The sequence below is a fragment of the Drosophila simulans genome, chromosome X (genome assembly GCF_016746395.2).
Source record: "Drosophila simulans strain w501 chromosome X, Prin_Dsim_3.1, whole genome shotgun sequence".
Classification (NCBI taxonomy): Eukaryota; Metazoa; Arthropoda; class Insecta; order Diptera; family Drosophilidae; genus Drosophila; species Drosophila simulans.
In genome coordinates, this window is record NC_052525.2 from 15,720,836 (window position 1) to 15,744,224 (window position 23,389).

Consider the following 23,389-nt stretch of genomic DNA (forward strand, 5'->3'; position numbering starts at 1 on the left):
TGTAAAATGTTATACTAGATTAATTCGTTGAATATTATGTAAGAGTTATAAGACGATATACAATTTATATATTCCTGTTCGGATCATAAGCTGTGCCGATCTGACCATGTCCGTCCGTATGAACGTCGAGATCTCAGCAACTATGAAAGCTAAAAGCCAAGTTTCTCTCTTGTTTTTATTTACCAATTGTCTTACAAAATCTTACAAAAACCTAGTCCTTAACTCAAGTCGAGTTCAGTAAAACAAACTTTATTTTTATCAAAAATCTCCCAAGAGTTCTTTAAAGTTATTTCGTGAACATGAAACTGCGAGTTACTCCAGCGATGATTAGCTTCCTTGAGCACATCCCCATCCATCGTTGGGCGCCACTCCATCAATTAAGGGCATTCAACTTGGGCACACTCCGGCGTTGACACTCTAATAGGGAAGTGGAATTTTTATAGGTTTCTTTATGTCGTTTGTACCTTGGTTGCCTAATTACGTGCAAGTCTACCCGGGGTAGACAAATAAATTTTCGGTGATTTGTTGACATGCGGATGCGGAAAGGCAGGCATTACTCTCCACTCTCTACTCTCTACGCAATAAGTAACTAGAGCGAATTTAACTATTCGCCGATTACAGTGGGAACAGTCCGCACGGAGTGGAGAATGAATGGCTCCAAGCGTACTTTATGTCCCATCAAAGTACGCCTACTCCATAAGGTGGTCAAGATGGCTCCCCATGACGGTCCAAAATCAGTAGCATCCTGTTGGCGGAAGTGGCTGCGGCAGTGGCAGCCATGTGGAAAGTACTGGCGAGACCGGGGCCATAAAGAAAAACTTCATTTATTCGGAGGGAAATAAATCTTTTAATGCACATCGGAGAGTCGTTATTCGGGCATTGTTTTCTCATTTGCCACAACACCTCCAAATACGCCCCCAAAAATCATGGGGCATATGTCGTGCCATTTGGCCATCGAGGCCCTCCAGCCAGCCAGCCAGGCAGCCAGTTAGCCCGTGTTCCCCCAAAGGTAAAGCATCCAGCTTCTGCTCCAGGTCCTGGCCAGAAAATGCCGACTTCCCTGTCAGAGCAAATGAACGTTGAATGGCTATTTCAATGATTCTAATTATGGAGCCGCCCGGCGCAAAAGTTTGTTAAGTATCGCGTGCATCATTGTTATTGTTTTTCTTGCCAAGCCCGAGATCCACAAAGCAGCCGAATTGCCTTGTTCTTTGGATATATGTGGGTACACGCACAGCAGCGGGCAAGAAGCTAGGTGCACATGGGTTGGGCTCTAAAAGAAAAGTCAATTAAATTAATTAGTAAATTAATATAATTTAATGTTTGCTTTACATTTTACACGTTAAAGTAACTTATTGCAGAAAATATAACACTATCATGTTGCATTCCATTTGTGGTACTATCTATGTATCTACATCTATTTTGTTGACCTGTGCTGTGGGAATCCATCCTCGCCTGTTACATTTCATTCGATGGGTGGTGTGCGCTCATTAGGTGGCCACCCCTCACTCTCACTTCCATTTCCAATTCCAGCGCGAGTCCTTCGCTTCGCATCGTCATGCAAAATGTCCCACAAGGACGGCAATTGTCCTGCGCTACCGGATTCATGGGTGTGTGTGTGAGTTCATGTGTGCGTGGCTGTGACCTGTGAAAATGTCCGTGTCAAGTTGTGAGTAATAACACGGAAATGCCGAAGGAAAAGGACAGCGAAGCACAGCTCGTAAAATGGACAAACGCAGGACAGACAGACGCGTGGCTTTCTTAATCATGTAGTAGACACGGGAATACCCTGCCTTTAACAAGAAACGCCAATTTATGCTTGGATTTGGTATATTTATTTTGGGCTACGAAAATAGTTAACTTGCTGGAAGTAGGGCACACATACTCTGAAGATCATTAAGTTCATAAAACCTACTTGGCTTAAAGAAGAGCTTAAACGGAGATTGGCAAAAAAGCATGGATATTCAGCTTGTATTGCTTGTTTTAATTATTAACCTTTAATTAATTTGTGACATGACCAATATGAGTTTCGATTGATGAAATCAAACCTCTTGACAAATCGTCCTACACCATTGGCAACCGAAAAGCTTAGCTCCAAAAAAAAAGGACATTAATTAGCCGTACGTGTTCATGCATTACACAAGTATTTGTTGTCGCTGGTATTGGGCACCATAATAGCTCTTTTGCTCCTCTTGTGTCAAAACGACAAGGAAAAAGGAGAAGAAGACCCAAGCACACATAAAGCTCCAGGATGAATGGCCCTTATGACCTTCTACCATGTGTGCGGGTATACCATATATACCATAGATATACATATGCATGCTTGTAAATAATTACGGATGCTTCTTGTTTGCTTGCAGAGACAGCGAAAAAGTTAAATTACACAAATCGCAAACTTTAATATCCATCCATCCCCCGCTAGTTCGAAACAAAAGTCAAAGTAATGGCGTTGCGTAATTAACGAGACTCTGGGGATCTCGAACCGATGGACGTAATTTTGCCGGGTCTTCAATAAATCCATATCCGTAAATGAAACTTGGTCAAAAGAAACTAAACCTGGCAAGTTGTGAATGGGCTTTATTTGCTTTGAAAGTTTTTTACACGTTTGAGTGGAGGAGAATAACTTAATTCAATTTAGGTGGGGCAACTTTTGGAGCATAATTGTATTTTTTTTTTATAATTTCTTTGGATTTAGAATTAATGTACGCTATGAAAAGTTAATTTATCGTTTTTTGTTCGATTATCTTTTAAAGAAATATATTATTCAAATATGATATAGTTTATGCGCTTATATTGATCCTATAAATCGACAAAAAAAAAGCCTTATGAAATATGAGAAGTGAGTGAAACAATTTAAATGCAAATATATATGCAAAATCATCAAAATTGCTAATAAGCTTAAGCTTACCTCAATATTTTTAATCAATGTGCTGGTACACTGAACTTGGTGCTAATTTCCATGGGTGACAACTACAAATGCATTCGAATAATGAATAATAAAAAAAAAATATATCTTACATTCTAAAAGCCCATCTACAACGTCATTTTATAGGTGGTAGAATTATTCGCTAAAGGCCGCTGAATGTTTTTGATTTTCTTCTTGTTCGGCTTGTAAGGCGCCGAGTTCCGATCCTCCGGGGATCCACTATCATACGGTGTCCGTACGATCTCCGGCAGGTGGGCGTAGTATACGATGCGTTCGTTACGAACCGGAAAATTCAGATCAGACTGCTTCGATGAGACGTACTTGCTGCTGCTGTAGGAATCGATGGGCGCCATTGGGTCACCAATGTATCCGCGCCGCATTTTCGGATAATCCCTCAATGGTGGGGCATCCGGGTATCGGTCGGGATACATAACGTAGGGTTCCGGATACTGCGGTATCCGGGGACTATAGCTATCATACGGATCGAAGCGTTGACGGTGCATGTACATGTCCTCAAAATACTGTGGATAATTCCTATGGTACTGCTCATCATATCTGCAAAAATAAATAGTTTAATAATAGTAATCAAATAATAATTAGGTTCATGTTCCATGAATGCATTTCATTAGCATAATTTTTCTGATATTAATTTTTGGTTGAACTACTTATATCAGATTCTGAGAAAAAAACCTTCCATTACAGATTAACTATCTTTTTGCGATAGCTTCGATTTACTGGAACACACACTCACCTGTCGTAGCGGCGAATATAGGGATCGTAGGACCTGGATGGATACATCGGTGGAGCACTGGCCAGCAGTTTGCCGGAGTAATCGCCGTACCAGGGCAGTGGCTTGTGGGCAACTCCACTGACCGGCCTGTTCAGCGAAGCCAAATTGCCCTCGCCATGAATCTTAATGGCTGAGGAGGCACTCAGATCATTATCGGCCCCATAGGGATCCGCCATTCGCCGAGGCCCCAGATAGTAATCGTAGTCCTTGTATCCCAAGGGCGGCTTCTGGTAATTCATTTGCTTTGGCTGCGTGGGATCCAGGACGCCCATGCCCATAGTATCCACTACGCTGCTGTCCTTCGCCTCCATATCCGGACTACGGCCAGGGTCCTCGAAACTGGGATTCGCCGCAATGCAGCTGGCCAACAGCAGTGGCAGCAGACAGCGCATCCACATATGGATGACTCTATTCTCGGACATCGTGCAGAAGTACAGCCGATGCGCTCGGAGTGCCAGGTCGAAGTGCTCCACTAATCGCTGCAAAACTCTATTGAAAGGTTGGGCATTAAACGCTACAATGATTCGGCGACATGGTAAGTTGAACTTCAAAGCCGTTTGTTCTGGCTGCTTTGTTGGTCATTCTATTGGAGCAGTGAACCGCACTACTCGTAGTACATTCCCCGATTTCACCGCCTGCACAAAAATAAGCATAATAATATAAACAACCCACCCACCCATAGAACTTCTCCCATTGCACTAGTCTGTGTGCTAAATACATGTAAAGACACTACTTTAGTTGCAATCCGACAAAAACAGATAAATCAGCCAGCTTTTAACAAACTAATTTTATTCATTTCTTTCTTTCACCAACATACCTTTGCCATACACACACATGTGCTTTAGATCGCCATGAACTTTTTTAGATTAGTTGTAAACTCTGAAAAGTGTACTTACCTCAAAGAATATTTGATCGCAAATAGTAAATAGAATCCACGTATGTTTTCTTTTATATATTTTTAACTTTTGGGACTTAGGTATAGGTAAATAATTATGATATAAATTAGTTTGCATAACAAATTAATATTACAAATCATTAAATAACTAAGGCCCATTTTCTAATCATCGCGGTCGGCTGAAATTGGCTTGTGACGAAGGAAATCATACGTAACTTTCTCAGTTCACAAGTTGACCTCATCGCAACATGCTGATGAATAGAAGGCCGAAGGGTTAATGTTAATGTTGGATAAACAGCGTTCGGAAGAGCTCGTCTTGGAGCTGCTGTTCCGGAAACGATTGTTTAAAATTCCTTAGTTTGGCAGCTTAGAGCGACAAATGAGGCCACTCCCCACGACACTGGATTTCGTAATCAGGTTTTGGGAAGCTGGTGGTTTTCTTTTGTTGACGATCTTTGTACCGTTCATGGGCTGATTTGAACGCCGAGGAGCATCTACAGCTGGAAATGCGTTGCCCTTAGAAAATAATTATGTTTTGCAATTGTGACAGCGTGGACCCAAAGTGTGTGCTCTCGGGCAGGTTCTTGATTTGCAACAACCACCGCTGGCACTCGGCGCACTTCCTCTGTCGATCCTCGCGTGTCACATCGACGCCCAGGCCATTGGCGGCCCAGGAATCGAGGTTCTCCTGTATAGTTGGCAAGAAGTTCGACAGTATAATGCGCAGGGTATCACAGGCTCTCGTAAAGTGGCTGAAATACAGATTGTAATTACTTGGGCTACCACTTCGTGTATGTTTATCTGTACTTACAACTTGTGTTGGCTTTGCAAGAGTTCGTAAATCTCTGGCAGCACAAACATGCAGAAGTCCAAGTTCCACGAGGACCTGTAATGGTATTAAACTCCTATTGCTATCGCTATCGCTTTAATATTTACAATATCATGCTTACGGTTTCTCCAGTATGGCTCCGAGTAGATCTATGAAAATGGATTTGCCACAACTTCTTGCCTGCCTTAATGCGCCCAGCACATCGTGAGACCTACATGATTACCAATGTATGCATCAATTGATTGATATGCTTCAAATATAACGTGCAACCAATACTTACCTTGTTGCGTGCCGCAGCAAATCCAGGCTAGACTGGCGATTGCTCAGCTCCTGCAGCACAGCCTCATGTGATCTCGAGAGCATATCGAAGTCGTGGTCATCCATTATAATGCGATTGTTCATTGGCTGCTGCTGGAATAATATGACGTTGATTAAATGAAGGGCACCAAGCGAAGGTTTCAAACACTCACGTGAATTTGCTTTTCCTGAGTTTTAGCCTGGTGAGACGTACGCATATCGAGGGTGGTGCGGGATCGCATCGGTGGCTTTGTGATGATTTCCACATTGATATTTTTCTGTTGATTGTTCTCCTTGCTGAACTGACTCTGGGCCGAGCCCATTGGCCGTTTGTTCTTGTTGACGACATTCGAGGAGGAGGACTTTTTCAATACCATATTGTCGTCCAGCTTGTGCAGTTCCATGGAGCTGACCGAGGAGACCTGGCTTAGCTTGCTGCCACCAAAGATGCCCGTGGACGTCTGCTTTGCGCCGGCCATGTTGCTCGTTGTCCTCTTGTGCAGGGTGGTGGTAGTGGTCTTCTTGATCGACTTGGACGAGGCGTTGATCGTGGAGGTGGCGGGCACTGGCTTATAGTTATTGGTAATGTAGTTCAGGTTCTGATTGACCGGAAAGTCCTCGGCCATTTCGTAGTTATCATAGTTGTTGAGTATTGGCGGATTGCTATCGTTCAGATTGAACTCCAACTGCTGCACATCCGCCTCCTCGTTCTTGTCCAGCGAATATTGATTGTAAATGTCCGGCTTGTGCAGCGAACTGGGTTCGTTCAAGGACATCAGGCGGGTATCGATGGCCCCGTAACTACTACCATAGCTGGCCATATTATCAGGCACTCTGGAGTACTTACCCTGCCTCAGGGAGGAATCGATTGCTCCGCCATATACGACATGATGCGGCGCCAGGTCCGCCGACGATCCGGCCATCGTAGCCAAGTGGACAGGTGGCAACGAGGACATTGGAGAAGTCTCCGCCGACTCCAGCACCGCCTCATTCACAACCTCCAGACTATAGTTGGGCGAGGACAATCCACTCTTGTCGCCCTCGTGCTCCTCCTGCACCTGTGCCGGCTTGGCACCACCCACTGACAGCCTGAACTTCTGGTTGCCACGTGTGAAGCTCTTTCGGTTCGTCGAGTTGTGCTTAAAGTTGGGTAGAGAGTTTGGCGGCTGATAGAACGGTATCACTCGATCCAGACTGATGGTGTTGATTGAAACGGTGTCGATCTCATGACAGCCACAGATCTGCAAAAAGAAGGGCAATGGATTTTAATGGATATTCCAGTTGTAGACATTTTACATTTAAGGTGATTCCTTAATCAAAACGATCAAACAGCTGAAGAAAATTTGTCGGATGCAATGTTTGCTAAAATAAAAACTGTGTTGACATTCCATATTTGGGTCATTATTTCCAATGTTTTGATCAAAATACCGATTATTTTTTCGCCAAAAATCAGAAAAATTATTTTTGGCAAAAAACTCAATTTTCAAGTTGACTTTTTTGGCTATAACTTGACTAAAAATTCTCACACGGCAAAAATAAGTACCATTTTATACTCCTTACAACCAATACTAACAACTTCTGTCACTCTTAAACGAATTTTGTAAAATTAATTTTTGGCCAAATTTTCGCATTTTTTGTAAGGGGTACCATCATCAAAATTTGCGAAAAATTGAAAAATCCTAGAATTCCCAAACTTGAATGCAAATCGATTGGGATTTAAAAAACAAACCCAACGAGGTATGACATTCCATATTTGGACCATTATTTAGAATATTCTGACCAAAATACTGATTTTTTTTTTTTCAAAAAATCAAGATAACGAGATTTCGAAGGGTACTTTGCTTGAAAAGTGAGTGCTTTAACTTACCAACTTATTGTTAACCACTTTCATGTCCGCCAAGGAGGACCAGGTGCTTTTAATATGGTCTAGCTCACGATCCGGTTCCCATCCAATTACCGAAATGCCCGAAGAACTGCCGACAAAAAGGCACTCGCCATTGTCACTGAAATAAATGAAGTTGAACATGCAGATTATTAGAATTTATGCACTATTTGGCACAATTACTATATATTTAAATATATATCACGATTACGCATTCTTCTTTGCAGGACTCACCTAAAGGTTATACACCTGATCGCCTGGCCATAGAAGTGCGTGGTCTGCGAGACGAGCTGCTGGTGCTCCAAATCGTAAATGGACACTGTGCCATCGACGCGACCGGCGGCCAGCAGGAACTCGAACGGATGGAATTGCACGCATGTGATGGCCGTAACCGGCGGATCGGCTATGAACTCCATTATCTGTTTGCTCTTCCGTATGTCCCAGATGAGTATGGAACCCTCCAAACCAGCAGAGGCGATCCAAAGTCCATCCGGCGAGAATTTTACGGAATTCACGTGGGACATGTGGCCGCGACATACCTTAATGCAGTTGTTTTCGTTCTGCACGTCCCATAGCCTGAAATGCAGAGATATGAAAGTTAATAGTTAGTTATGTAAGGAAGGAAACAATATGTAATTCATAAAGGTGCAATATATGTAATTTACTAGTTAATAACTCAATTTATTGTTGTCTATGTTAAATAAAGAGACTATTGAAATTGAAATGTTGACGATAAGTGTAGTTTCCATAATTATGCATTTTTAAATTTAAACGCCTGGAAAATGGAAATGGGTTGGAGACCTTGCTACGGCTTAGCGGAGTTCCGAACCGATGTACTGCTTTCCAGCATTTTGACGGCACTACTTTCTAGTGCTCACAAACGTACGAACGCAGGGAGTATATTTTAGTGCATTTTCGTGGGGTGAACCGATTGAACGATTGCAAAATTATCTCGACAGCGGATAGTAATGCACTTTGTACCAGCGATACTGGGTTAATCTGTGCATTCGGGCATACCACACCATCACACCATCGCACGACTAATCTTCGAGAATTGTAAGTGAACCGTGGTTAATGTGTGTGTGGTCCATTTCACGCACTTCGAATAACTGTGCTGTCGTCACTGTGCCAATGTATCTTGTATCTCGGACTTCGTTGCTTTCGGTGCCATCCGAAGCACTTGGCTGTGAACCATGAACCCCTGGACTTGGACCATATCGCCTGGGTAACGTTCTTCAGTCGAAGAGCCCAAAGTTACACTCACATATGCGAGGGCCGATAGCATTATCGCTTGAGATTAAGCCCGATTGAAAAGAAGTGCTCCTCTCCTTTCGTTTTTGATTATTAGCCAACCAGTTTATTTTCATCGTTTCATTCGTATTTTGCAGCCGAGAGCGTTGCCGCAGAGACCGGATTTGTGCAGCGAAACCAGAAATTGCGATTGCGATTGACCAACAGACAGACCATGTCCTCTTCCGATGGAAAACTTCGTTACGACGGCCGTGTGGCGGTGGTGACGGGAGCTGGCGCCGGTTTGGGCCGCGAGTACGCACTGCTCTTCGCGGAGCGTGGTGCCAAGGTGGTGGTCAACGATCTGGGTGGCACCCACTCCGGCGAGGGCGCCTCGCAGCGAGCCGCCGACATTGTGGTGGATGAGATCCGTAAGGCCGGCGGCGAGGCGGTGGCCGACTACAACTCGGTGATCGATGGGGCAAAGGTCATCGAGACGGCCATCAATGCTTTCGGACGCGTCGATATACTGGTCAACAATGCCGGCATTCTGCGCGACAGGAGTCTGGTGAAGACCAGCGAACAGGACTGGAATCTGGTCAACGATGTCCATCTGAAGGGCAGCTTCAAGTGCACCCAGGCGGCATTTCCGTACATGAAGAAGCAGAACTATGGCCGCATCATCATGACCTCGTCCAACTCGGGCATCTATGGTAATTTCGGGCAGGCCAACTACTCGGCCGCCAAGATGGGCCTCATCGGATTGGCCAACACGGTGGCCATCGAGGGCGCCCGCAACAACGTACTTTGCAACGTCATCGTGCCCACTGCAGCCAGTCGAATGACCGAGGGCATCCTGCCCGACATCCTCTTCAACGAGCTGAAGCCCAAGCTGATTGCTCCCGTGGTGGCCTACTTGTGCCACGAGTCCTGCGAGGATAATGGTAAGTGGGATCCGAAGTTATGCGAGAGTTGCATTATCCCAGAAATGGTTATCATATGAAGTTGTATCAATTTAACCCTTTGAGAATCACAAAATTATGCAATTTTTGGCCAACCAATGCTAAGGCATCTATAATATGTCCAGTAGTCCAATCCAAATGGTCAACATAATCTGCCTGATTAGGGAAATTCATACTGATAGCGTTTAAACTTAGCCCGTTTATCAGGAATATATGTACATGTGTGTATATATGGGGTTTATTAATCGCATTCTCCTCTTCTCCGGATCCACAGGTAGCTATATCGAGAGTGCCGCCGGTTGGGCCACCAAGGTGCACATTGTTCGCGGCCAGGGCGCTGTGCTGCGTCCTTCGCTGGACGACCCCGTGACCATTGAGTACGTCAAGGATGTGTGGTCGAATGTGACCGACATGTCCAGGGCAAAGCACTTGGGCGCCATCGGAGAGGCCTCCGGCACCCTGCTGGAAGTGCTTGAGAAGCTCAAGGAAGGCGGCGGCGACGCCGTCGAGGATACCTTCGAGTTCAATAGCAAAGAGCTTATCACCTACGCCCTGGGCATTGGGGCATCCATCAAAAACGCGAAGGACATGCGCTTCCTGTACGAAAACGATGCCGATTTCGCCGCCATTCCATCTTTCTTCGTTCTGCCCGGCCTCCTGCTGCAAATGTCCACCGATAAGCTGGTCAGCAAGGCTTTGCCCAACAGCCAGGTGGACTTCACCAACATTCTGCACGGCGAACAGTACCTGGAGATCGTCGACGATCTGCCCACCAGTGGCACTTTGCTGACCAGCGGCAAGGTCTTCGATGTTATGGACAAGGGATCCGGCGCCGTGGTCGTCACCAATTGCGAGTCGTTCGACGAAAATGGCCGCCTGTTGGTGCGCAACCAGAGCAGCACTTTCGTTGTCGGCGCTGGCAAATTCGGCGGCAAGAAGGAACCCATCGCCGGTGTAGTTCCGCTGCAGCCGGCGCCCAATCGCCAGCCGGACGCAACCGTCCAGTACGCGACCAGCGAGGACCAGGCAGCGCTGTACCGTCTGTCCGGCGACAAGAACCCCCTGCATATCGATCCCCAGATGGCCCTGCTGGCCGGCTTCAAGACACCCATCCTCCATGGACTCTGCACACTGGGCTTCTCGGTGCGCGCCGTGCTCGCTCAGTTTGCGGACAACAACCCGGCTCTGTTCAAGGCAGTCAAAGTGCGCTTCTCCGGACCCGTGATTCCGGGCCAGAGTTTGCGCGTGGACATGTGGAAGCAGGGCACACGCATCAACTTCCGCACCGTGGTCGTGGAGACCGGCAAGGAGGTCATATCCGGTGCCTACGTCGACCTGAAGAGCTCACAGGCGAAGCTGTAAGCTGATCACTTAGAGACACATAGTCTGCCTTAGTCGCGATGGATCATCATTGACTTTATAATTCGTTTCGCGTCCGTTTACTCTGTACATACAATATAACAAATATGCCTATACATATGCAATTGTTGAAACGCCCGTGGTGGTAGAAGTATTTTTTTGTAACACTTTTATAAAACTCCCAATAAAACATCACCTAACTGACAAAGCAATGTTGTTTAAGATCATGGATATAAAAGATCTGAGAGATAAGATAACTGAGATCCCACAAAGAATATAAACTTTAGCTAGACAACACAAAGTGATATTATCTTTGTCAATCTGTCCCCTTTTGTGCAATGTAGTGAGTCATATTATCTTAGTTTTATACTTATGTAGGTCAAGTGATATCGAAGAAAAGACTATATTAATAGATGGCATCCAATATGTACACATATGCATTAATCCAAAATAAGATTTAAGATCTTTCTTTTGTGTAGATTATAAAACCAAAATACGCGTATTCTTTAGGATTAAGCACAGCTAAAAGAGGGAGGGAGAATATCGCCATCCCTTTTCAATCTACGAATACACTTTAAATCTGCCAGTTGATAAGGAAACTAGAGCTTCCGACTGACTCATGGGGTGACTCTGACTATTTATATATCGGTCCTTAACTCACCTGACGGTGGTATCATTGCTCCCGGATACCACATATTCTCCAGACGGGTTAAAGTCCAGAGTGCGAACACTCTTCATGTGGCCATTTAGCGTGGAGTAGATTTTCTGTGAATTCAGATCCCATCTTCGGATTATTCCGATATCGTCGGCGGAGTAGACAAAGTTATCCTTATAAGCAAAACGCACGCAATCGATGGAGCGATTGTGGCCCGTCAGAGACTGAAAGGAAAGCGTCACCGATTAGTACGTACATAAATGTAGGAAGTAGTTAGTATTAGTATTAGCAGGTTAAACTCACCATAAAGCACTCATTTTGACCAATCGCCCAGAGGTTCACATTGCGATCCTCTCCTCCGGTGACCAGCACTCGTCCAGTTTCGCCAAGATCAAGGCTCGTGACCCTGCTATCATGTGCCTTTATATCGTCTGCAAAGGATGAGAATTGGTTAGTCCTTTTTGCCAAGTTTTCATGATATGATGATATGGTTAGTATGTACAGCTAAAGCCATAGGTTAAACAACGGATTTTCAAGATCAAAGCGAAAACTTACAACAAATATACAATAATAATAAAAATATGTTTTTTCCGTTATAGTATATACTAAAAAAATAAATTTTAAAATGATTTTTGAATCTTTTCAAAGGAAACTGTCGATATAAATAATTAAGTATCGTTTACGTTATCCACATTTATGAATGACAAAGATTACTAGGTTTTATTTGAGAAACAAAACAGATAAGATTAAGCTATGAAATCGATGTACATACATATGTACATATGTACAGTATGTATGTACATACGTTAATGTACGCATTTCAAAGAAATTGAAAACTTGTTCGCAGATTTAAGCCTTTTTGAACTTCTACAGTTCTGAATATTCAATTGAAGTCTTCTAAAGGCCATATACAAATATTATTTTAAAGTCTGGAGAAGCAGTATGCTGTTTATTTGATATTGATATTGCGTTGTAAAGCAAGATATTTATTATTTTAAAACGAACAATTCAGCTGCAGCTGCACTCAATGTACATAACTACATACATACATATGTACATCTGGGGATTTTCCTATTGGGTATCTGCATTGTTTATAAGAACGCATGGTATTGTTTTAAAAGTTACTGAAGTTGCATGCAACACTAGAATTTACAATAGTATTTCAACCACGCACACACACACATATACACGCAGTCGTATTTGTACGTGCTTGTGCGTGTGTCGGAATATACAACGGTACTTTCGAACATTCGGTTTACTTACAGATCTTGGATATCAGTTTTCTGGGCAGCGCCATAATCAATCAAATTGTTGTTATATAAATACGCTGGCAGCTGCTAAATTCGCTCCGAATGCCAGGTTTTCGAATAAATATTATCTTTTTGTAGCAGGTGTGAGCCAAAGTCTGTGATCAGCTGTCTGGGCTCCCGTCTTTCTTGGGCAAAATGAAGACCACTTATTTACGAAACGAACAAATAAACGCACTGAAACAAAATCACACGGTGTGTAAAACCTTTACGAGCCAATATCACCGCGATCGCATTGTTTAAAAACAGATAGTCTTAATGTTTAATCGGGCAATTCTTATTAACAAAAACAAATGCACATCACATTGTAATTACAGCGACGTCGAGGGCTGCAGCAAGCCGTCGATGAACACCGATTACCAGGGCCGGGATAGCGAGTGCATTTTGTGTGCATTTAATGTAACATTTGTTTGTTATAATAATTATTATATATAAATATATATAATTTTAAAATAAATAAATTTTGATTATTTTATAACAATAATAACATACAATGTAAAAAAAAAAATTAATTGAAATTTTACCTAATTATTTTCAACCTTGAAGCTGTAAAACGGCTTAAAAAGGCATTATAGCATTTAAATAGACTTCAATCTGGAATAGAATAGAATACTAAAGATAGACTGAAATAAAAAGAATTGTATTGTTTCTGATACATTATATCGGAAACGATATATCGTTCACTGCGAAACGGTATTATTTTAGTAATTTTCATCGAACCACTGCTGCGGTCACACTGCGGCATTTCCTCAAAAAAGCATCATCATTGCCTGGCGAACTCGAGAAGGAAAAAGCTATAAGTTAATATTCTGCAAGTACCTCAGCTATTGAATAAAGCAACAAGATGTCTTCACGCTACGATCGTGCTGTAACCATATTCTCGCCCGACGGTCACCTCCTGCAGGTGGAGTACGCCCAGGAGGCCGTTCGCAAGGGTTCGACTGCGGTAAGTGCAATTTAGTACCATTCGCAGTGCCGCCAAACCGAAACAAACCTGGACTTTTCCACTTTTTCGCCTCGCAGGTCGGAGTTCGCGGCGCCAACTGCGTTGTGCTTGGCGTGGAGAAGAAGTCGGTGGCCAAACTGCAGGAGGATCGAAAGGTGCGCAAGATTTGCATGCTCGACAACCACGTTGTAATGGCTTTTGCCGGTCTCACGGCCGACGCTCGCATCATGATCAACCGTGCCCAGGTGGAGTGCCAGAGCCATCGCCTCAATGTCGAGGATCCTGTGACCCTCGAGTACATAACCAGGTAAGGGTTTGTGAAATTGTCGCAGTAAATTAGCTTCTATATGGTTTTGGGCCTTTCATTTTAGATTCATTGCCCAGCTGAAGCAAAAATACACGCAGAGCAATGGCCGCCGTCCCTTCGGCATTTCCTGTCTTATTGGCGGCTTCGATGCAGATGGCTCTGCGCATCTGTTCCAGACTGAGCCATCGGGCATTTTCTACGAGTACAAGGCTAACGCCACCGGGCGTTCGGCAAAGGTTGTGCGCGAGTTCTTCGAGAAGTCCTACCGCGAGGAGGAGGTGGCCAACGAGCACGGAGCCGTCAAACTGGCCATTCGTGCGCTGCTGGAGGTGGCACAGTCGGGCCAGAACAATCTGGAGGTGGCCATCATGGAGAACGGCAAGCCACTGAAAATGCTGGACACCGATGTCATTACCGAATATGTTAAGATCATCGAGAAGGAGAAGGAGGAGGAGCTCGAGAAGAAGAAACAGAAAAAGTAACACCCAGCAGCTGGGACACTTCTTCGATAGAAGGCCTTTGCATTGAATCGTTTTCCAAATGCATTCGGCGACACTATCGTGTGTCGCCGCCCACATTCTGTCTGCTCATTGTGGCCAACCTGATTTGACTTGGAAAACGATTCAAATTGAATTCGGTGAACCGAATGCATACTTTTTTTAATTGTCACTTTCTATTCCTCGGAACCCTGTAAAACGGTATGAAAATATTTGATCTGTATAAAATACATGCGTCATCATACATTAGACGGAGCTCCTGTTGGATATTCGAGCTTTGTTCTTGCATCTGGGGTTCATGATTATGGGCTAGCTATAGGGTATAAAGGGTTAAAAACCTTACATTAGTGGTATGACAATGCATTTTAATGGCACCCTTATCAGAGACAAAAAGTAATTGTAAAAATACCACGATTTTACTGGACCTTAAAGCTATATATTTTACATGTTTAGTAATGGAAATGTTGGGATATAATCCAGTTGGGATATAATAAAAGCAGAAGAACAGGGAAAGAAAGAAATAAATTGTATTCAAATTAAATTTCAGTTTGGCGGGCTCTTACAAGGAGCAACAAGAAATGCAATTACAGTCTGGCAACGCCGTATTAGCTGGGTTCTTCATGCTAAGTCGATTTTCTGGGAACGCCTATATAAAAAGAGTGTGCAGATAGAAAGCTTTAGCATATTTCACCAGCTTGGAAAATTCAGGAAAAGTATGATAGAAAACACGCCAGTAACGTGCCGGTCTAACAGTCTGGCAGCACTGCTCTTGTCGAAAAGTTGTCTGCGAAAAGTTTTGCATTAATAATCAACTTGTGAGAAATTTAAGAGTATCCACTTATTCCAATTCTAGTCGAAAAACCCCTAAAATGCGATAATTTCGTTAAAAACTCTATGCAGGCCGGTGCAGTGTGCCCAGCTGGTGGCTAAGCGCAAGTACCTTCATCCGCGCGCCACTTAACCGAGGCGTTTTGGTATTACCGGCAGATGGTGCGACCGGTTGAGCGAACCGATTGTTGCACCGATAGTTCGGCAGCTATATATTCCAAGTCGGAACCGAATCGTTTGCATCGCCCGCTGTTCGTTCCCCAGTCAAATTTGTGTGTTGTGTGCGCCAATTTCAGCGGGGGCCAAAATCGATAATCTGGTTGTGTGATTTTCGCGGCTTTTTTTTTGTGTTTTCTTTTAAAAAACAATCAATACCCGAAGGTAACGTGTGTAGACAACTAACAATTCACCTCAGTGTGCGTTTGCATTCGTTGACGCTTGACATATTGGTACACATTTTATTATTATTTTACCTTGTTTGTCGTTTTCAAAACTCAAATTGCATGCGAAACACGAATCAAATCCAGTCGAATCAAATCGAATCGAATCGAATCACTATCTGAATTCAGAACCACCGAATCGGAATCAAAACCTGGTATGGGAATCCTTCGAATCAACCAACAAATATCGCACCGGGTTCAGGAAAAAGGATGCTCGGATTGTGGGAGGGGTCGTCACGGTGAGGGGGTCGTGGGCGGGGGGTTCTTAACCCAGAACGCGCTTAAGGCCCCTTCGCACGACCTAAATTCCGCATGGAATCGCCGCTTTTGAGGCTTAAAAGAGGCCTTCAATGTGACTGGCAAAGTAATGTAGCTTATATATATTTTAGTTTCATTCACAACATTTAAGTTAACAGAATTCGCGTAGTATTACAGGATATAAGGGAAACTTAGCCCGTGCAGATGGGCCCTAATCCCACCTACTATGCACACATATGCAGTTGTACCCTTGCACGTACATACATTGCCACTGTATGCGTAAACTTTTGGCCTGGCTAAAAAACCAAAATAAAGATGAAAAAATGAAGAAAGTGCGAAACGGAAAACATGTTAATATTAAGGCAAATGTCCCGTGCTAAAGCGCCCGCCCCCACCTGTCTTATTGGACCCCGGGCTTTTCACCTGATTTCCGATCTTACATACTTTCGCATGTACATAATGTACACTTGCATTGCTCAACACATGATTTGCGTGGAGTATGTACATACACATGTATGTACATTCCCGTATTCACAAGATTAGCATTTTACGCCCTATTTATTTGTGCGCGAGTGTGGGTGCATTCCCTGGCTCCAGGAGCGGAGTCAGCGGGGTCATTTCGGGGCGTCGCCCCCCAAATAGTTCCAATTGTAATCAAATTAAGTGCATACAGGCTAATTTCGATTTAAAAATGCCTTTGATCGAATTAAAAACTTAGCCACCCCCTCGTTACGCCCCTGCATTTTAAGACATTGGCTTAACACGGCGATCTTATTGACTTATTTTGACCCCCTTACCTTATCCCATGCATATACACATACGTATGTTGTCTCGTTACCTTCTCCGATTTATAGTCACAGCCGTACGCACCTTCGTATATTTCGAGTACACACGGCTACGTGTACTTTCCGCCCGGCTGTGCCGAATTCGAAGACATGCTACAGCACGGGGTAGCACAATAGCACCATTAGTGTAAACAGTTAGTTATTGTTGCCGTTTGATTCTATCATATTCGAGATGTTTGCTTATCATAAACGAATAAAAAGTTTATTTTTGAATCAGCTTTTCGTGATATAGTCGAAAATGATGACAAGATGATGGATCTAGTCAGTAGATAATGTCCAACGATAAGGTCTAAGAAGAATGGTAATCAAAAAGCGTCCCATCATACATACACACACTTGCATGAATTTGTGTAGCTAGAACTGCATTATGTATTATAATTAACTATTAACAAGTTGTTAGTTTGCAAATCGTATCATTCATTACATCATTATTAATGATTAATAAGTATCATTTAGGCAGCTTTAATCTATATTGCGAATTTTGGTGTTTAATGAGGGTAAAATAGCATGTTTATCTGTTGCTGAAATTAGAAACTTCCTGTACGAAGCGAAAACCAGTTAACGAATTGACTATCACAATTTCAAGGTTTATTTTCCGTAACCATTTTTTATGGAATATACGTACATATATATTATTTGCTTGGCAAATTAGCGAACATTTTCTCGTATAATTGTTAATTGCACATTTGGGACTCTAAGAGTGTTGATCATTATGTAGATTAGTTTTTGTTTAGGAGGTAGATTTTGCCTAACTTCGGTACAATCTTCTATATCTGCTATATAATAAATAAATCTTAAATTACTAAATACACCTTTACTGAGATTAAATTTAGTATGAGCGATACAAATATGATTCAACCCAAAGAAGGCTAGTTTTACTCAAGTGGTGAAGTGGGTGTGTTTGGTTGACTTCCCACATGGTACGCAGATCCTACTAACTGGGTGCGGTCATCTCCATCCAAAACTCTGGTTTCGGTGCGCATGAGTGAGAGGACATGGACGTAGTATACTTACTGGGTTGTTTTAATTTCTCATCTGGCTGCGGCTCGTTGGGGGGGATATCTTTGCTGGTTTGGTTGGGTTCTCGGTTGGTTTTGCATTCGGATGATTAGCCTTTAACTAACGCTACCTACCTACTCATTTTACATGCTGTTGTTATTGTCGTTCTATGTGTATGACCCGACCTGACACTTTCGTATCTCACATATATAATACAATAGAATGGGCACAGAAACCAAGAGCAACAGTTACACAGGACAGATTTCAACAAGTGGCGGCAACCCCAAAGTGATGAAAGATTCTTTATCCTTAGTTCGTCAGACGGTCAATCAGCAAACGCTATCGCTATCGCAATCGAACCAGGTCCAGAACCAATTGAATTCACATTCAAATTCAAATTCGTATCCGAATCCAAGCGGGAGCGAAAATAAAAACGAACACGAACCAAATCCGCGCGATATTCGAGCCAAACAGGAGGATAAATCCAGAAAAGAGGCAATCGTACCCTTTGTGCCCATATTTGTTGAGGAGGCCGACGTGATTCAAGGGGCCAAGGAACTGTTGAAGGTTATTCGACCGACCTGGGACCTCAGCCACGTCGAGTTTAAGGTAACGTAAACCTCATCAAACATTCAAAATTATAACGCCCCCTGCAATCTACAATAGCATAATCCCAACAATTAAATCACAAACAACTTGAATCACAAGACAAACAACACACTATATACAATGCAAAAACGAAACCATCAATGTCATATTCTCTACATTCTCCATCAGATCAGGGTAGTTCCGCAGATCGAAGATCGTTATCCGGCCCAAAATGCGATGGTGATGACGACGCTGTATGTTTCCTTATCATTTATTACGATCACTAACTGGTGTGCGGAACGTGGGCTATATACTTTACTATATACATACATAAGCACATATATATAGAGAGATATAGAGTCGTAGTAGTTGCTAACATTGTTTGAAACAGGGTTATTGCACAACAACAGCCAACCGTCCAATAGTAATTATATAATATACATATATATATTCGCTGCTGCCGCCATGATAATTGTAAATAGACTTTGTTATATCAATGAAGAGAGAGAGACGCATAGGATTGTTATTCGAAATTAACATTATTCACTACGCTGGTGTTGGTGTTGGTGTGTTAGGACAGCGAGAATTGAACTACGGAGACTTCAGACCCCGCGTCGCAGTAGAAACCAGTTTGCGGCTAATCAAGCCCTCGACTCCGGGGGGAAAATAATAAGTGCCCCCTCCTAACACACGGAGCGGGGTGGCAACGGGTGCGAGCCAAGAAATAGGCCTTCGTGCCAATTAGTCGCCTTAGTTCTAATGAAATCGCACGTTCTCCAATTGCCACAATACTTTATATGCCTGGCATGGAAGGTGTTGAAAGCAGGCAGGTGCATTGACTCGAGTGTTTTTACAGATAACCATTACCGTCCGGCCGTCCGTCCGTAATTTACGGATGATCCGAAAAAAAAGCCGTATTTTTCCCTCGCTTTTTAGGGGCTTGATTTCGTTTGTCCCGATTTGATAATGGCACGCTGTCGAGTTAGAGTAGTATGATGTATGTATGAGGCTGCCTTTAATCACTCCGGTTTTGTTTCGAAATGGGGCGTTCTTGCCTTATCGGAAGCCACTTGTACGCCTTGACCTCGCTATCTGTGTACGCCGCACCATAGGCATGACGTCTAATTGGTGTACACAGCTTGTCCGTAACTCACTTATCAGCTTTATGGCAGCTCCTCCAGTCGGAATTGCCAAGTGCTGAGTCTTGCCAAATCGCTGGTGGGCCATAAAACGTGGTTCATCCCTTGATCAGCGACTGGTTCATAGTACATGGGTACATGGGTACACAGTCTAAATCATGTCATGTCCGTTTTCAAAGCTATAGACACATTGGTAGCCGCTTTTTGTCGCTTGCAAAGGATTCAAGTGGATGGGGGGCATCCTTATGGGGAGGCACAAATCTTTGGCGCCATTCAGACGAAATGGTGATAATAAAAGCTACAATATGAATACTTGTTGCCGAGAGCAAAAATCCGAGTTGATTCATGGACCATGGCGTCATAGGCACCGTTGCTCAACCATAAACCAAATGTTTAAGTTTTACTTCAAGTTCCACGGTTATTTATGCCACACAACTGTCATGGGAGTAATGGGTTAACTATTGACATTTTTATAGCTGCCAGAGACGTCGTTCAATATGTCCATATATATATGAAGTGGAAAATTTACTATATCGCCAGCGATCTGAAACACACGTGTTTGCTGAACAAACTACTACTTTAATCTTGAGTGCATTGAACACGGAGCAAAGGGAAAATAACTGAGAAATATTGATTATACCTGCAATAAATAAACGTTTCCAAGAAATGAATAAAACCAGCAGGGGTCTTAGATTGAAGTGATTGAAATGAACTAATTACTATTTTGCTACTTTTTTTCACACACTCTGGGCTTTTTGCGCTTTGAATATTATGAATTTAAATTGTTTAGCAATTCATTATCTTATCTGTTTCTGTGTTTTCATTAAAAAAAGCACCATATGCGTATTCAAGACGAAGGTGGTCTTTCTGAGACGCTTAGCACGCAAATAGCTGGTGTCACAAAGTTTATCACCCATGTGCTTCACTCTTTTCTATACATATGTACATATGTACATGCATGTGGAGTCGATAAGGAAGTGGCCATAAGCCCTTTAACGTAGCTCTTGAGCTGCGGCTTAAAAGGCGAATTCCCGAAAACGTTCCATTGAATGCTACTAATGAACCTTTCCGTATGGCAATTGGTATTAGGTGATGATGCAATAACTTCACGTACAATAAACAAAGCACACAAATCACGTAGCTACTCAACTCTAGCTGACTAGTAATTAATCCATCCTAACCCATTCACTGGATCCACATAGATGAGCACGATTTAATGGTGCTGTTCTCTTATGCTTATTCTAGAGTTTCACCGATGGCATCACAAACAAACTGGTCGGATGTTTTCATAAGGAGATCTCCAAACTGAGCGATGAGAACGGCGGATCGTATATACCTATCAAGACGCAGGGCCTGTCGCCGGTTCAGTCCGAGGATCCAGTCATCATCGAGAAGGAGGACGATGATCAGTACACAGACGATCGGGCAACGGACGACGGCTCACCTGTACAGTACTCCGATAACGTAGTGCTGGTCAGGATATACGGTAACAAAACGGACCTACTGATAGATCGCAAGGCGGAGACGCAAAACTTTCTTCTACTGCATACGTATGGGCTAGCGCCATCGCTGTATGCCACGTTCAAGAACGGCCTCGTCTACGAATACGTACCTGGAACCACCCTGAATACGGACAGTGTGCTCTGTCCAGAGATTTGGCCCTTGGTCGCCCGTCGCATGGCCGAGATGCATCGCAAGGTGAGGAAGCACGGGGATAGTTCGGCGACCAAACCCATGCCGATGATTTGGAAGAAGACGCAGAGCTTTCTTGATTTAGTACCTGAACGTTTTAGTGATGCTGAAAAACACAAAAGGTACGGACACCAGATCCTTAGCCCTCATTGTTCATTCGCTCATTGTGTTTGATTTGCAATTGCAGAGTGAAAGAAACGTTTCTACCTATCGGCCGCCTGCGCGAGGAGTTCAACAAGCTATATGAATACCTCGAGGCTCTGGACAGTCCGATTGTCTTCTCCCACAACGATCTTCTGCTGGGAAATGTGATCTATACGCAGAGCCTGAACACGGTGAACTTCATCGACTACGAGTATGCCGATTACAATTTCCAGGCCTTCGACATTGGCAACCACTTTGCGGAGATGTGCGGCGTGGATGAGGTTGACTACTCGCGCTATCCGAAGCGCGAGTTCCAGCTGCAGTGGCTGAGGGTCTACCTCGAGGAGTACCTACAGCGCAGCCACATTCAGAACGACGAAGTCGAACTGCTCTATGTCCAGGTCAATCAGTTTGCGCTGGCATCGCATATCTTTTGGACGGTGTGGTCCCTGTTGCAAGCCGAGCATTCCACTATCGATTTCGACTACGTAGGGTGCGTGTTGCATAGTATATGCACTGTAACTTCGAATTGGGAATGCACGATGCAATTAAATGATATATCCTTTAGAAATATAGATGTATATATCAGTTTTGCTTGATGAGAGCAATCAACATCTATTAGACAGCCATTGTAATGGATTTATTATATTATTGTGCACCCTGCAATTCCTTTTTTCCCCCAATTACGACCCTTACAACCAATCGATACTAATGACCAATTTTTTATTCGCCCCACTTTTAGCTATGCATTTCTTCGTTATAATGAGTACTTGGCTCGAAAGGTGGAGTTTTTGTCATTGACTGCAGCTAAGAACAATAAGTGATTTCTCTCTCCCGGCCACTCAGCGCATTGGGAGTTACTAAATTATGTGCCCAGTGATATATGTATAAACTAAGGCTGGAACGGGTCTCAATGTTATACATATGTATATATATAACGTGTGTTCAGAAATCAGAAACAAAGCCGAAACAAACTTAAATTAGTGTCGTGTTCGTGCCAGCCTTAGTGTATGTACAGTGCTCACTCGAAACAGTGGACTATTGAGAACCAAGGGTGTGCACTGAATCGAATTTGTTCACTATAACGAATCACAGAAAAAATAAACAATTTAATATACTTTTCAAAAACACCACGTTTGAAAAAATTTGATTTTTTTTACTAAGTTAAGCGAAAGTTTCTAAAATGTCATAAATTAATCGTTCACTTTTACTAAAAGTTCACATATTCGAGTGTTCACTCTTAAGGGAGGGCACTGTATATATAAAGAATTTGTATATGTTCTTTAATTTGTATAAATTGATATTTTGTAGTCATAATAAAGCGAAGGTATGTACTTTAAAATAAAAACGCTATCAATCATTTTAATGAAGGGTTTACCGTTGGCGGGAGCTTATCGCAAAAAATTGGCGAAATAATATTTAAATAAGAAGTAGGGATTTCCGCTTGTCGAAGCACTCCGCTAATTACCAACATTTTTTCCTTTTTTGTAATCAATCTTTAGGTTTTGGGCTTACTGTTTTATATACAATACCCGTTTACAAGTTAAGTGAAAGTTGTATGTCTTCAGACATAA

The 23,389-nt window shown here is 43.1% G+C and overlaps 5 protein-coding genes across 10 annotated transcripts; 3 read left to right on the forward strand and 2 right to left on the reverse strand.

The window, feature by feature from the left end:
• Nucleotides 1-2,757: 2,757 nt before the first annotated feature.
• Nucleotides 2,758-4,266, reverse strand: LOC27207049. The gene is made up of 2 exons (XM_016182801.3): nt 3,678-4,266; nt 2,758-3,481 (listed from the first exon to the last, which is right to left on the reverse strand). Exons 1-2 carry the CDS (start codon nt 4,136-4,138, stop codon nt 3,034-3,036), a joined length of 909 nt encoding a protein of 302 aa, XP_016039596.1. The 5' UTR covers nt 4,139-4,266; the 3' UTR covers nt 2,758-3,033.
• Nucleotides 4,267-4,653: 387 nt separating this feature from the next.
• Nucleotides 4,654-13,505, reverse strand: LOC27207347 (katanin p80 WD40 repeat-containing subunit B1). 2 transcript variants are annotated; one of them, XM_016183047.3, is made up of 10 exons: nt 13,089-13,505; nt 12,129-12,256; nt 11,832-12,049; nt 7,854-8,195; nt 7,605-7,740; nt 5,911-6,978; nt 5,721-5,848; nt 5,562-5,651; nt 5,423-5,497; nt 4,654-5,363 (listed from the first exon to the last, which is right to left on the reverse strand). In XM_016183047.3, the coding sequence occupies exons 1-10, from the start codon at nt 13,120-13,122 to the stop codon at nt 5,129-5,131; spliced, it is 2,454 nt and encodes an 817-aa protein (XP_016039597.1). In that variant the 5' UTR covers nt 13,123-13,505; the 3' UTR covers nt 4,654-5,128. The 2 variants fall into 2 exon arrangements, with proteins under 2 accessions (XP_016039597.1, XP_016039598.1); XM_016183048.3 differs by having other exon boundaries at nt 5,721-5,851.
• On the forward strand, nt 8,513-11,378 carry LOC27209219 (peroxisomal multifunctional enzyme type 2). Its single transcript, XM_016184687.3, has 3 exons — nt 8,513-8,675; nt 9,008-9,793; nt 10,086-11,378. Exons 2-3 carry the CDS (start codon nt 9,085-9,087, stop codon nt 11,171-11,173), a joined length of 1,797 nt encoding a protein of 598 aa, XP_016039599.1. The 5' UTR covers nt 8,513-8,675; nt 9,008-9,084; the 3' UTR covers nt 11,174-11,378.
• A 325-nt stretch (nt 13,506-13,830) lies between the features above and the next one.
• Nucleotides 13,831-15,131, forward strand: LOC27206746 (proteasome subunit alpha type-7-1). The gene is made up of 3 exons (XM_039296991.2): nt 13,831-14,078; nt 14,156-14,385; nt 14,450-15,131. The coding sequence occupies exons 1-3, from the start codon at nt 13,977-13,979 to the stop codon at nt 14,865-14,867; spliced, it is 750 nt and encodes a 249-aa protein (XP_039152925.1). The 5' UTR covers nt 13,831-13,976; the 3' UTR covers nt 14,868-15,131.
• A 787-nt stretch (nt 15,132-15,918) lies between these two features.
• Nucleotides 15,919-23,181, forward strand: LOC6740156 (ethanolamine kinase). 5 transcript variants are annotated; one of them, XM_039296985.2, is made up of 4 exons: nt 15,919-16,091; nt 18,566-18,861; nt 21,225-21,793; nt 21,859-22,626. In XM_039296985.2, the coding sequence occupies exons 3-4, from the start codon at nt 21,657-21,659 to the stop codon at nt 22,412-22,414; spliced, it is 693 nt and encodes a 230-aa protein (XP_039152919.1). In that variant the 5' UTR covers nt 15,919-16,091; nt 18,566-18,861; nt 21,225-21,656; the 3' UTR covers nt 22,415-22,626. The 5 variants fall into 5 exon arrangements, with proteins under 5 accessions (XP_039152919.1, XP_039152918.1, XP_039152920.1 ...); XM_039296984.2 differs by lacking the exon at nt 15,919-16,091 and adding an exon at nt 16,448-16,514; XM_016181118.3 differs by lacking the exon at nt 15,919-16,091 and having other exon boundaries at nt 18,024-18,861; nt 21,859-22,308; nt 22,558-23,181.
• Nucleotides 23,182-23,389: the final 208 nt, after the last annotated feature.

What these genes read in the sequence shown, in the direction of transcription:
- LOC6740156 (XM_016181120.3), top strand. Translation starts at nt 18,475, where the DNA reads ATGGGCACAGAAACCAAGAGCAACAGTTACACAGGACAGATTTCAACA. An exon ending in TCAGCCACGTCGAGTTTAAG is followed by an intron (nt 18,862 to 21,224) that starts GTAACGTAAACC and finishes TGCTTATTCTAG; the next exon opens with AGTTTCACCGATGGCATCAC. An exon ending in GATGCTGAAAAACACAAAAG is followed by an intron (nt 21,794 to 21,858) that starts GTACGGACACCA and finishes TTGCAATTGCAG; the next exon opens with AGTGAAAGAAACGTTTCTAC.
- LOC27207347 (XM_016183048.3), bottom strand. Translation starts at nt 13,122, where the DNA reads ATGGCGCTGCCCAGAAAACTGATATCCAAGATCT. An exon ending in CTCAGGAAAAGCAAATTCAC is followed by an intron (nt 5,852 to 5,910) that starts GTGAGTGTTTGA and finishes ATATTATTCCAG; the next exon opens with CAGCAGCCAATGAACAATCG. An exon ending in TTGCTGCGGCACGCAACAAG is followed by an intron (nt 5,652 to 5,720) that starts GTAAGTATTGGT and finishes GTAATCATGTAG; the next exon opens with GTCTCACGATGTGCTGGGCG.
- LOC27207049 (XM_016182801.3), bottom strand. Translation starts at nt 4,138, where the DNA reads ATGTCCGAGAATAGAGTCATCCATATGTGGATGCGCTGTCTGCTGCCA. An exon ending in TATATTCGCCGCTACGACAG is followed by an intron (nt 3,482 to 3,677) that starts GTGAGTGTGTGT and finishes TTATTTTTGCAG; the next exon opens with ATATGATGAGCAGTACCATA.
- LOC27206746 (XM_039296991.2), top strand. Translation starts at nt 13,977, where the DNA reads ATGTCTTCACGCTACGATCGTGCTGTAACCATATTCTCGCCCGACGGT. An exon ending in TTCGCAAGGGTTCGACTGCG is followed by an intron (nt 14,079 to 14,155) that starts GTAAGTGCAATT and finishes TTCGCCTCGCAG; the next exon opens with GTCGGAGTTCGCGGCGCCAA. An exon ending in ACCCTCGAGTACATAACCAG is followed by an intron (nt 14,386 to 14,449) that starts GTAAGGGTTTGT and finishes CTTTCATTTTAG; the next exon opens with ATTCATTGCCCAGCTGAAGC.
- LOC27209219 (XM_016184687.3), top strand. Translation starts at nt 9,085, where the DNA reads ATGTCCTCTTCCGATGGAAAACTTCGTTACGACGGCCGTGTGGCGGTG. An exon ending in CGAGTCCTGCGAGGATAATG is followed by an intron (nt 9,794 to 10,085) that starts GTAAGTGGGATC and finishes CCGGATCCACAG; the next exon opens with GTAGCTATATCGAGAGTGCC.